The sequence below is a fragment of the Rhinolophus hipposideros genome (assembly GCF_964194185.1).
Source record: "Rhinolophus hipposideros genome assembly, chromosome: 21".
NCBI classification, from domain to species: Eukaryota; Metazoa; Chordata; class Mammalia; order Chiroptera; family Rhinolophidae; genus Rhinolophus; species Rhinolophus hipposideros.
In genome coordinates this window covers 22,172,685-22,185,311 of record NC_138067.1, presented here as the reverse complement: position 1 = coordinate 22,185,311, position 12,627 = coordinate 22,172,685, and the positions used below count along the sequence as shown (strand labels likewise).

Genomic DNA, 12,627 nt, shown 5'->3' with positions numbered 1-12,627 from the left:
CTTGATTGTGCCATTTTATCTCTACAGCTGGATTGTAAACTACCTGAGGTTAGAGACAATGTTTTATGTTTCTTCTATACCCCACAAAAATACCTAGCACAATTTTGTGTACATCATAATTATTCAATGCTGTACTGTTGATTCATTTCTTGGGACATGTCAGAGAATTATTTCACTGATTGTTAACAAAAGCAGGGGAATCCTCAGCCCTATTCTACCTTAGCAATTCTGGGTGTTATTCCGGATATTATTCATCTTGTAAGAGTAAAGACAATCAACCCTGTCTTCATTTACAATTTTGTGGAAATAGATATACTATGTCTGATTAAATGATTTGATTGGGACGTCACAGGAATGGTACAATCTGAGAACCAAACCTGTGTCAGCGCCCACATTTTTTGTTTCTTGAGATTTCTGTCCTTTCGTGTCTTATCAAATGGCTAAGTGCTAAACCGTAGCATTATATTTTTACACTTTCTCTATAGTTAGTTTGTGCTGGTATTGTCCATGTTTCCTCTGTTTGGATATAGTACCTTATAGTTTGCAGGTCTCTGTTCTGTTCTTCTAGACCAATACTAGGTCCTTTGACTCTAAAGACCCTTTTATTTCTGAATAACCTTATTTTTATGGCATTCCTACATTGTCATCTCTTTCTGGGTATAGAAACTGAATCTGGAAAGAAAAAAATAAGAACAGTTTATTGTCACTTGCAAATCAAGGCAACCAAAGAGATGAAAACCAAACACTAGTTGCCAAGTTTTCAGTTCGTTTGTGTCTCTGTGGATTATGTCATTCCTTCATAAAAGGTACAGTACTCTGTACTTATGATATTCACTAAATTAGATCATAGCTGTTACCAATTGCAACTTAAAGGTTTTGGAATTTTTATTATTTCATTTGCTTGATAAGTATATTAGTCATTTTTTTCTTCAAAACTTCAAGGGCTTATAATGACAGATATTTCTCTTTCTGGCTCATGGCTGTGCATGTCAGTTGGGTTGGCTCTGCTCCACGTACCTCCTTCCCATTGTACTAGCAGTATCCTGGATATGTTCTTCTCAGGGGGGATGGCAGGAGTGTGAGAATGCAAGCCAAACCACCGAAGCACAGTTAAAGCCTGTGCTCATATTATATCTGCTAAAACCTATTAGCCAAAGCTAGTCAGTGAACTAGCCTAATACCAACAGCACATCAGTAGAGCAGTGTATATGTACTCAGTCCTCAGCGAGACGCTGTGCAGTTACAGGACAAAGGACCTGTATTACAGAGGGGTGGCAAACTGGGGGGAATAATTCAGTCTCCCACTGTAGGGAAGCAAGCCATTAAAACAGTCATATATTCGCTAATATACGTCCTGTGGACTTCAAACATGACTTTTTTCCATGAGTAACTTATATCTTCTTTGACTATGTTATTTTGAAAATTCTGCAATGCTCTGAATTTCTTTCAAGACTGCCCCTTTAATCCAAAGTTACTGTTTAGTAAAAATGAATGAATATGGGTAGAAATAATAGTGACATTAATTGCTTTCCGTGCTTTGTTTGAGAAAGAACTAGAATTGCTGATTGATTGAAAAAAGTTAAGAGATGGATTCAAAGGGAATGAGGTAGAAAACTGCCTAAACCAAAAGCATTCTTGCTAGTAAACTGCTATGAGATAAATTAAGCACTTGGAATTGAAGTGGAGGGAACAGAGTTAAGCTAGGTTATTAACTCGTAGTACGGAGGTTGATTTCTGAGACGCAGAAGGCAGCTCATAAAAGGCATTAAAATAGCTATTCTTATATAGAGAAGTAGGGAGAAAATTCAGAAATGGTGTGTTATAATCTTGTGATTACTTAGCGATCCGTTAAAGTCAATTTTAATATAATATTTTATCACTAGTTGCAAAAATAGTGCATATACTAATGTGTATTAGTATTAATGCCTACTAAATCCTGCAGTGGAATTAATAGTTCCCTAGAAACCCCTTTCTTCTTGAAGTGATGGTAGCTGTGGCTGCTCAATTGTTAATATTTATTATGTTCTTTATTGCTGTATATTTATCCTTGAACGGAATCTTTTTGTTTTGAAAATGACACCTTTTACAACCTACATTGGTGATACTTCCTAGAAGGCACGCTTCATTTGAACAGGTTGGAATGCTATAGAAACTCAAGGAAATGGTGCTTTCTGATGGGGTGTGCTGTTACAGTTGTGTCTCCCTGAAAGGTGTGAATGAGGAAAGGTGTGAACGAGGAGATGTGTAAAGCAAAGCTAAACGATACTGAAGCAGCGTAACCTAGTCTACCTTTTTTGTCATGGAATTGAAAGTTCATTTCTCTCTGGTACACGTACCTGTCATTATAAAACAAATGTATTCATCTGTATTCTAATGAATATATGTGTGTGTATGTATATGTACATATTTGTATATATATATACACACATATATGTATAATTTCTGTTTTTTAAAACTTTATATTTTAAATTATAGACTCGCAAGATTACAGACTCATACAAAGTTATAAACATAGTACCTAGAGGTCTTGTGTACCTACCATCATGTGATCCAGCTTCCCCTAATGTTAACATGAGACTAATTTTTAAATCATTGATGGACCTTCTTTGCCATCTTTAACAAGCCTGTTTTACATTTATGTGTGTGTGTAAATATTTAAAGAAAAGACACCTTATTGTACCTGATCCTCTTTAGCTTTCAGAATTATGAAGAGTCATGTAAGGATCTTTATGTCACTATTGCTTTATCTCTAGTACATTCTTCTCCATTTTCCGCGTTTCTAGATTGTACCAGATTGTACCAATCAATTTCCAGATTGATTGGCAAGGGATTATGTCTCATCTACTTTGCTGGTATATTTTTCCCCAACAATTTAAAAACTATGTAAGCCCCATTTTACTCCTTATATTGAAGAAACATACTCAGTTGGATATTCAGATTTCTTGTTTTGAGTTTATTTTCGTGATGTTTGAAAACTTGAGATTTTTAAAAAATATTCTCTTCTTTTTTTTCCTTTTAGCCTGAAAATGAAATTTCTTCAGACTGTAATCATGTAAGTATGGATTTTCCATAATTTATCATGTGTGTTTTATGTATATGATGACAAATTTTGGGGATGCTTTTCCTGTTGTTCTGGAAAGCATTATGTTTTTTTAGATTCCCTTAATCTTAAAAAGAGGATGATAAGCTTTGTTTAAGGGCCACGGTAAATCTACAAATACTCCTCCACTGGAGAAACCAGCAGATTCTGTCAAATAATATCTTTGTACTTAAGTTTTTCTTTTGTTACAGCTACCGTATGAAAATAATTGTTTCTGTGCTTATCAAGTTTACAAATTCAGATTTCTGTATTTTAAAGTTGTTTCATTTCATCACCACACAATCATCTAGTAGCTATAGCAGTGACTACTAGAGGCATCACTGCTCATTTTGAGGGTAGGACCCTGAAAGCCTAAAATATTTACAGTCCTTTCCAGAAGAAGTTTACTAAACACTGCTTTTGCCTATGGATAGAAATATAAATAAGGAAAACTTCTTTATAAAGCAGTCGACTTAAAATCCATATATGCTTTGGCCCAGTATTCCTACTTCTAGGAATTTATGTGTAGTTATACTTAAAAGAATGGATTAAAATGTGTCCATAAAAGAATATTTGTTGTGGCATTGTTTATAAAGCAAAAGATTAGGAAAAAGCCCTCAAAATTCATCAATAAACCAAATCTGGCAGAGGGAAAGCCCAAAAGAAGCTGATCTGTGTCTAAGAATCCCAAAGAGCTGAAGAATAGGAAGGACATGAGGACAAATAGTATACAGAAAACGCGAGAACTGATGTCATAAAAAGAGAAGATTAGGACGCAGGCACAGAGGGAAGAACACATGAACATACAAGAAGATAGCCGGCTACCTACAAAGGAGAGAGGCTTCCGAAGAAATCAGTACTGTTGACACCTGGATCTCAGACTTTTAGCCTTGAGAATTGTGAGAGAATAAATTTGTTATTTAAACCACTCAGTCTGTGGTATTTTGTTAAGACAACCCTAGCAATCTAATACAATCTAATAATATAATGCATCGGCATTTATCATTTTTTTCCATTATAGGTAATGGAACAAATTTTTAAAATTAAATAGCTTTCTACCTAGTAGGGAATTCAGGAATGAATTAATGTCATTAAGCAAGAGATAAGATAGTTATGAACAATTTTTTGGCCAATGAAATTGAAAATGTCGATGCAATGGACAAATTCCTAGAAAAACAAATTTACCAAAACTAACACAAGAAGAAGAAGAAAAACATTTGAATAACCCTATGTTTAATTAAAAAATTGAATCTGTAAATAAAAATCTCAATAAAGAAAACTCCAGGACCAAATGAATTTATTGGTCAATTTTTACAAACTGTTAAGGAAGAAGTAATATTAGTCTTGAGTGTGATAAAAGTGGAAACATCATCCTGTTCAGTGAGGCTAACATAACCTTAATATCACCTGACAAGGATATAACAGGAAAGGAAACAAATAGCCATTGTCACTCATGAACCATAGATGAAAAAATGCTAAGCAAATTAGAAACTGAATCCAGTAAAATATAAGAAGTGAACTACATCAAGACTAATTTGGGTTTACTCCAGAATTGAGGTTAAATTTAACATTTGAAAAATGAATCATTATAAAGGAGAAAAATCATGTTATTATCTCAATAGATACATTAAAACGCATTTGATTAAGTTCAATCCTTGTTTTTTGAACTTTCATTATGGGAAATTTTCTAACGTTCATAATTAGACTGAAGGTTGCAGAATAGAAGGTTAACTTACAAAAATCAGTTGTATTTCTATTGACCAGCAATGAACAACTGAAAATGAATTAATCAAATAATTTTATTTACAATAGCATCAAAAAGAATCAAATACTTAGGAATAAATGTAACAAATGTAAATTTGATCTTATGGTGGTGTCAAGGGTTTTAAAGGAATGAAGATAGATATGCCTGGAAACTGGGCTCTGGGCAACTCTCCTTCATAAAACTGATCTATGAAGGTACTATTGATTGTGAAATCTGTGACTAAACCCACCAAATCTGATCTTCTAGGTTCGATTTTTTGGTTTAAGCAGAATTTAGCTTATATTACCTATGTATATTTTCTCTGAAAACTTTATCAGGGAGTTTAGTTTTAAATTTTGTTTACTTTAAAAAAATTGTTCTTAAGTAAAAAAATAAATGATCATGTTTTATTTTGTCTGCACACTTTTTCCTTTTGTCTTTAAATGCAATGACATTTTGTCATACTTTTCTGTTAACTGAAGTGTGAATATGTTTTATCTGACTCTGTACAATGAACTTTTATCTTTTATTTTTATCATAATTTATCATTAATCATATTTATTATAACTGATGGTAAATTTCATGCTATTCTAACTGGAGCTTTTTTTATTTGTTTTTTTTCTCTTGTACATAGTTGTTGTGGAATTATAAGCTCAACCTAACTACAGATCCCAAATTTGAATCTGTGGCAAGAGAGGTTTGCAAATCTACCATATCAGAGGTAGGTTGTGAAAGAATTTTGTGGGTTTTTAATGGCATAGACAACTACATCTCTTTACCAGACCAGTCATTAAGAGACGAATGACTCAGTTACTTTACTTTTCTTAGAATTCACATCTGTATTGTTTAAGAGATAGGCCAGTGTGGGTGTAATTAGACTTCTTTTTGTTAACATTCACCTACACTTACAGTAGGATGCTGTTGATTCAGACAAGTTGATAATCAGGCTCTGTTGATCCCCAAACAGAAAACTACAGCTGTTCCTGTCTTCAGTGCTGCTCTCACACATTTTACAATCTGCCTGTGTCTGAGGCATATCAAAATGGTTTCCCCAGGAGGCTTATAAACATTTCTAAGTGTTTTGGCTATGCATTTGGATCAACTGAACCACAGAGGCGTAGGCTTCAAATAATAGGAGTTAGCATTAAAAAGGTGTGTAAAAAGATTGTTGTGTATATTGTTATAAATGAAGATTGAGTATAAAGACAAAAATAATTAATGAAAATGTGTAGCATTGTATGGATGCTAATTGGGGAAATTTTTCAATTATTTTTCTTGGCTTAATGTAAGCAACAAATATTAGTGAAAATTGTGGTATTACATTTTTTATGGTATTTTATTTTATTTTCCGTAATCAGTGATAGAAATTCCAGAAAGCCAGAGATTTCTGCATACTGACGTATAAGAATTACAAAGCAAACAGTTGCTATTTTTCTGTCTCAAAGTTAATAATCATAGATCTTGCCACATATAGGTCTGTCTTCAAACTACTCTGTTTGATGACTTAAGTTAGGGCCACTTTCTTCTGAGCTCTTCAGGAAGACCCTAATCCAAACGAGCCCCCAGCTCAGGTTCCTCATTTAAGTACTTGTGGGAGCTTATAGAATCTATTTTCGTCCTCAAACCTTATAATCCTGGATCAGATATGTTTTATTCTTTTATAGCAGGGACCCTTCTTCATATTTACCTTGGAGCTTCACAATATGTAGAATAGTATATCTTTGAAACATTGATCTTTAGCTTCCAGCTTCAGTATTTTCCTGAAACTCCCTTAGCGAGCTATATGCGTATGACTAGCTATGCATACCAGTATGATTGCCACATGGAATTTTAGCTCAGAGTATATGCAGATTCATCAGAATAATTTTATTCTTCGCTAGCTTATACATACATTATAAAGCTGGCTTCCTTATGATTTATACTATAATGATGGCCTGCTTGTAACCTTTTGGAGTATTATGGTTCTATAACAGATTCAAGTAACAAGGGCACTTCTCCCTTTCTAGAGAGAGATACTGGAGTCAGGGAAATTAAATATCAGGAAGGAATAGTTGTTAAGAAAACATTTTATTCTACATCTCCCTCCTTTTTTCTTAATTTTGGAATCCTATTTCCAAGGAGAAAAATATCACAAGAATACCTGCAAACTGTAAACCAAACTTTTTATTTACTCTCCATGATTGAGCCAAATACTGCCTGCTTTTCTCCTGCCTTATGTCAAAAATAGAGTGAATCTGCTCCCCAGCCACTTCAAAGTTTATGCCTATTCATAAATGTGTTGATGATTTAATGCTGCTTTTTGCTGTTAACCTTAGAAATTTTCCTTCTGTCATATTAAACTTCTGTCCAATAGAATAGTTGAAGAAAAGCATAGCCTTCTAATTCAAACACTATACATCCTATTGTAATTGGTGGTGAACTGAAATACAAATTACAAATAGTACTACATTTATGTATCAGTAAAATCTCAAGCGATTATAGGCAAATATACCTTTAATTTCTTATTGGGGCTCCAATTCAAATTGTGCTCTTGGTTTTTCTTCAGATTTAAACTGTTGATTGCGCAGTATTAGATCCCCTAGGAATACTTCTACTGCATTAAGTTTTCAAACCCAGGTGTCTGCCACTAGTCCTGGTTTTTTTTTTGTTTTTTTTTTTAATGCATGTTTTTTTCAGTGGTTGAATTACAAATGCTGAGATTTTTTCCAAGGAGCTATTCCTCCTTTCACTTTGGAAACTTAACTGTTTTGCTCAGGAAAAAACCACAGAACTTTTCCTGGAAATATATTCATGGCCCTCTTTTTAGGCATCACAAAAAAAAGAGCTCAAGGTTAAGCTGAAAGAATTTCATTCATCTTGACTGTTGAAGATGCATGCTGCTTCTTAAAGCCAGTGTGAGACTATTTACTCAAATTCCAAAATTTGCTTCTTTAAAAGTAAACACAATTTTCTGTGTTGAACTCAGTCTTTGACTTGGTCTGGAGTTAGACGTGAGAGACCCAGTGGCCTGTCGGAGAAGTGTGTGGTATGGCCTGCCCCCAGCACCTTGTGGAAAAGGAGATTATATTTGTTTTGCCCTTCGTACATATTTATGATAGGTGGTGTGATAGTGGAGAATAGTCTCTATTGGTTTAAAAAAAAACCAAAACATTCCCTTCTCATTTATATTCAAAATAAACATTTATACTTGGCTCTTTCCTCTTGTCAAAACTGCCGTTTTTGTTGGTTTTTTAACTTCTCTAAATGCAGTAGGCCTTTTCCAAACAACCTTCTGTGCTTTATAATTCAAGCCTGTAACCCTATAAGTAGATAGCACTTTTTTATGCCTGAATCCCAGCACTTTTTGGCTAGTTGGCCTCATTAGCACTTGTGGTTTGGTATGTACTTTGTAGGAACACTAACTATGTGGAATCACTCTGTTCTTAGTCCACTGGATCATGTATCTAAACCACCCAAATTAGATTTTCAGTGTCCTTCCCCTTCCTAAACTTCTTGCCAGACTGCACTGAACATCATTTTAAACATGATTCTGGTCCAGACCACAGTGGTGAAGCTGGGATTCTACTAAGTTCAAAAACACATGTGCAAAATCATAGTTAATTCAGACCACATTAATGTCATGTCAAGAAGCAGTATTATGCCTTTCCTCCTTCCTCCCCTTGGCCATTAAGTTCATCTAACAGTAATAGTTTGCTGTGTAGCTTGGCTAGGGAAATTCAACTAGACTTCAGTTCTGCACCTGTTTTCCAGACCTATTCCCTAGATTAATCTCCTCACAGTCCATTGCATCCTTTGCATAGATAAAAGGACTTCTCAGTAGAACCACTTAGAATGGTAGAACCATTCTAAAACTGTAGATGTTAAAAACTCTTTTTAATTATATATCAATAAAGCTGAAATTTTTAACAGCTCTTTTTACTCCGTTTGGACATGAGTTCTACCTAGCATTTGTATATGTATGTATTTTCTTGCAAAACACATCAGGTATTTCCTAGAGGGCACAACAATCTTAGTAGGCATGACACACTATCAACAATAAAATATCAGACATTCTCTTTCGTAAATGTTGTTTGATGTAACAATAGAATACTTTTGTAAAACAGCCCCTTTCTTTTGAGCAGATTAAAGAATGTGCTGATGAACCAGTAGGAAAAGGTTACTTGGTTTCCTGCCTGGTGGATCACCGAGGCAACATCACTGAGTACCAGTGTCACCAATACATCACCAAGATGACGGCCATCATATTCAGTGATTACCGTCTAATCTGTGGCTTCATGGATGACTGCAAAAACGACATCAACATTCTGAAATGTGGCAGCATTCGTCTTGGAGAAAAGGTATTTACTACACTGGCTTCACCAAAGGGGTCTTAAGAAATTAATAAATGAAAAGCTTTGCATGACTGGCATGGGAAAAATTTAGGTTTGGAGGTGACCTTTAAGTTGAGGTCCAGACAGCCCCAAGATCAAAGGCTAGTTGACCTGTGAATGCATATCAGCTGTTTGTGACAAAATGTTTTGATATAGTATGGAGAAATAGAGGAATGAATTAATTATCTGCTAAGAGTAGTGTTATCTTCAAAATACTAAACCACTTACTGTTTACCTGTAGTGTTCCTCTGGCAAAACGTTTTGTAGTCTAGTGGGAATAGTAGTTGGGTTAGGAGAAACTTGAGTTCTCAAAACTCTCTCTGCACATACCTCACTCTTCCCATTTAAAAAAAAAAGTTGCTAAGTGAAATAAGTCAGACAGAAAAAGCAGAGAACCATATAATTTCACTGATATGTGGTATATAAACCAAAAACAACAAAAGAACAAGACAAACAAATGAGAAACAAAAACTCATAGACACAGACAATAGTTTAGTGGTTACCATAGGGTAAGGGGTATGGGGGGTGGGAGATGAGGGTAAGGGGGATCAAATATATGGTGATGGAAGGAGAACTGACTCTGGGTGGTGAACACACAATGGGATTTATGGATGATGTGGTACAGAATTGTACACCTGAAATCTATGTAATTTTACTAAAAAAATGTCACCCCAATAAACTAAAAAAAAAAAAGTAAGCACACCAGGACAAAAGAAGATACTTAAATATTAGAAAAGTTTAAGATATGTGAAAGTCCTTCAACTTGTCAGAAGAAAGGTATTCTATAAATGTGACATTATCTTCATCTCAGAAGAACTAGTTTTAGTAAAGACAGGAAAGAAAATAACTACCTAGCTAGTCCCTTCTCCCTTATTTATATCTGATTTTATTTTTTACCTTATGAGTCTGTTGTCCAGGTCAAAATGGAGGTTTGACCAAGTTTATTCTGTATTTGTTTGCTCAACAAAAATGAAAGAAACTCCTAAGAAGTAACAGATGCCAGTGGGAGAGGTAGTCTGGGACCCTTGTATGGCATTAGCTATTAATTGCCACTGCTCGTTAATCTGCTGTTTAGGAAATATGACAAAAAGTAAAACCCATTTGTCTCTGCCCCTATTTGTTCGTTGTATCCTGCTCTGCAGGCTTCAGTCACTCAGAAAGGGAACATGGTGTAGTTTGCTGGAACTGCACACAGTTCAGATGAAGGTTTTAGTGCTGGTTATTGTCTTGCTGTCACCAAATACCCTTTCCTTCATATCAGCTCAGGGCTCTGGTTCTTTCACAGGGCACCTCTCAGTCTATCTTGAGAGCACCGTGAACTTGGCGTACAGCTTTCAGGCAGCTGAAAAAAAGGCCAGTTTTAATAAAGAAGGCAGATTTTTTTTCCTTCTCAGCAGACTCTAAAAATGGCACAAAAACACTTAAGTCACCCTGATAATTCAGGAAAATCCTCTGACTTATTTACGGTTTTGGAGATAATATCCAATTCCAAATCTCACTCTTTGTAAAATCTTCACATGTGTTCCAGGCATATTTTTCAGGAATCAGTGATGACATTTGTTCATATTTTTGATTAGTGGTCCACGCTTTAGAGTGGACCATTACAACTCACCTGTCTTTGTAGTAGTTCTCTGTTGACCACCAAGATTATTGCTGGTTAGCTTCCCACTAGCAATCTGAATTGTCAGTATAAAACTTGCCTTCAGTGGTATGTATGAGTTGTAAGTCTGCAGTGACTGAAATGATTCCAGAAAATAGTAGTGCTAGAGCCCAGAGGCATGGCAGTGAAGGTTGTTTTCAGCTTTGTTAAAATAACAAAAAAATATTTCTTTGGACGATAAACATGCATATTTTGGTCATTTTTGTCTTTTGCTATACTTAACCAATTAGGTGAATTTCTGTGTATACCAGGCCCCCCAAATCCTTGCATCAAAGGCTTTGTTGTATTTTGGGGACAGTAAGGTAACTCATGCCTATACTTCTGAAAAGCATGTTCCTTCCTATATAATCCACTCTGGTACTACCACCAAGTTTAAAAATGAGGAGGCATGTCCTCAGCCCTTCTTTGCCTTTTCTGATTATAGTTTACTTCTCTGAAGCCAGTTATTTAGTTATGAAAATTATCCTGAAAATTAATAAGTCAGCTTCTGACCACACAGGAGAACAGCTCATCAATTCAAATTTGTTGCCACTGCAGCTTACAAACTCCTCTGTTACTGGGTTTTCACGGACCTCCTCCAAAGGTCAGAGGAGAAGGGGGAGTGGTTAACCAGTTTGTACCCTCCTTTTATGAACTTATAAATGTCATGATTTCAAAACCATAATAATTTTTTCCAAAATGTAAATATATAGAAATTTTAGAACAAAGACTAAATATTAATTAGATCTTTAGAATCTTCTAAGGAAATATTGTTAAAATGATAGGACAGATCTCCAAAAGTGAAAGTGTAAATGATTCATACCATCTGACGAGAAAGTCAAATGCGGCATTCCTTACAGGAACTTAATGTGGACTCGTGCCACACTATTACTACTTTAGGCTGTTCACTCAGTAGTTATATCATTGATCATTCCATGCTTTTAACCAACTCTTTGAATAATTCAGGCATTCTTTTTCTCTCTTTATTTAGTGAAGTAGATCACAGAAGACAACAAAAACGTTGAAATTGAAAATGTATAGCAGAGATGAAAACTGAGTTCTTGCCTACCTTTTTTGAGATTAGTGTTATCCTTCTCTGTTCCTAAAAAAAGAGTGGAGGGGAGGGCAAGGTATATAGGGAAGAAAAAAACATTATCTATCAAACTGCTAAAAACTGATGAGGATACAGGTAGTAGTTTTAAGATAAACATTTGTCTCACCACAATGGAATTTTTAAAACTCATTGTAAATCCATTTACAACATCATTTGTTATTCATATGTCAAGCCTATGTATTAGTAACTTAACTTCTCTTAAACTAAGTAATTTTATTTTCTTGTAGATGATATGCCAGTGTATAAGTTCACCTCCCTTGCTTTCATTCATATTCAGTAATTATTAGCCAAACAGTTTTCTTTGTCAAATATTTGCATACATTTCAGTTATATAACTCAAATGGGCTGAAATAAAAAGCTCAGAGACTGGGGAACTGAGAATAATTCCTGAAATACCTTTATTTGAAAATATTATCTGAAGTTGCAATGAATGAAAACATCTAATGGAGGTGATGTTATGGTCTGAGACCAATATGTGGTGCTACAATTGCTCTAAGTAAAGTTAAATCTCAGATTCCTTAGGGGGTCTCACACCATGATTGTGCTACCTTAAATTCAACAAGAAGTAAATGGAACCATTAAGAAATATAACAGCCCTAGTTAATCTTACTGGTAGCACATTTAAAACAGTTATAAACCCAAAGTATACAGGGAAATACTTCGACTCATTACATGGAAATC

General features: G+C 34.8%; 1 protein-coding gene across 1 annotated transcript in view; it reads left to right on the top strand.

Annotated features, from left to right (window-relative positions):
• Positions 1–12,627, top strand: part of GLG1 (golgi glycoprotein 1) — a 98,126-nt gene that overhangs the window by 46,725 nt on the left and 38,774 nt on the right. Inside the window, exons 2-4 of the mRNA XM_081030717.1 lie at positions 3,020–3,052; positions 5,458–5,544; positions 8,945–9,160. Coding sequence (XP_080886843.1) covers positions 3,020–3,052; positions 5,458–5,544; positions 8,945–9,160 — 336 coding nt within the window. The remainder of the gene's footprint in view (positions 1–3,019; positions 3,053–5,457; positions 5,545–8,944; positions 9,161–12,627) is intronic.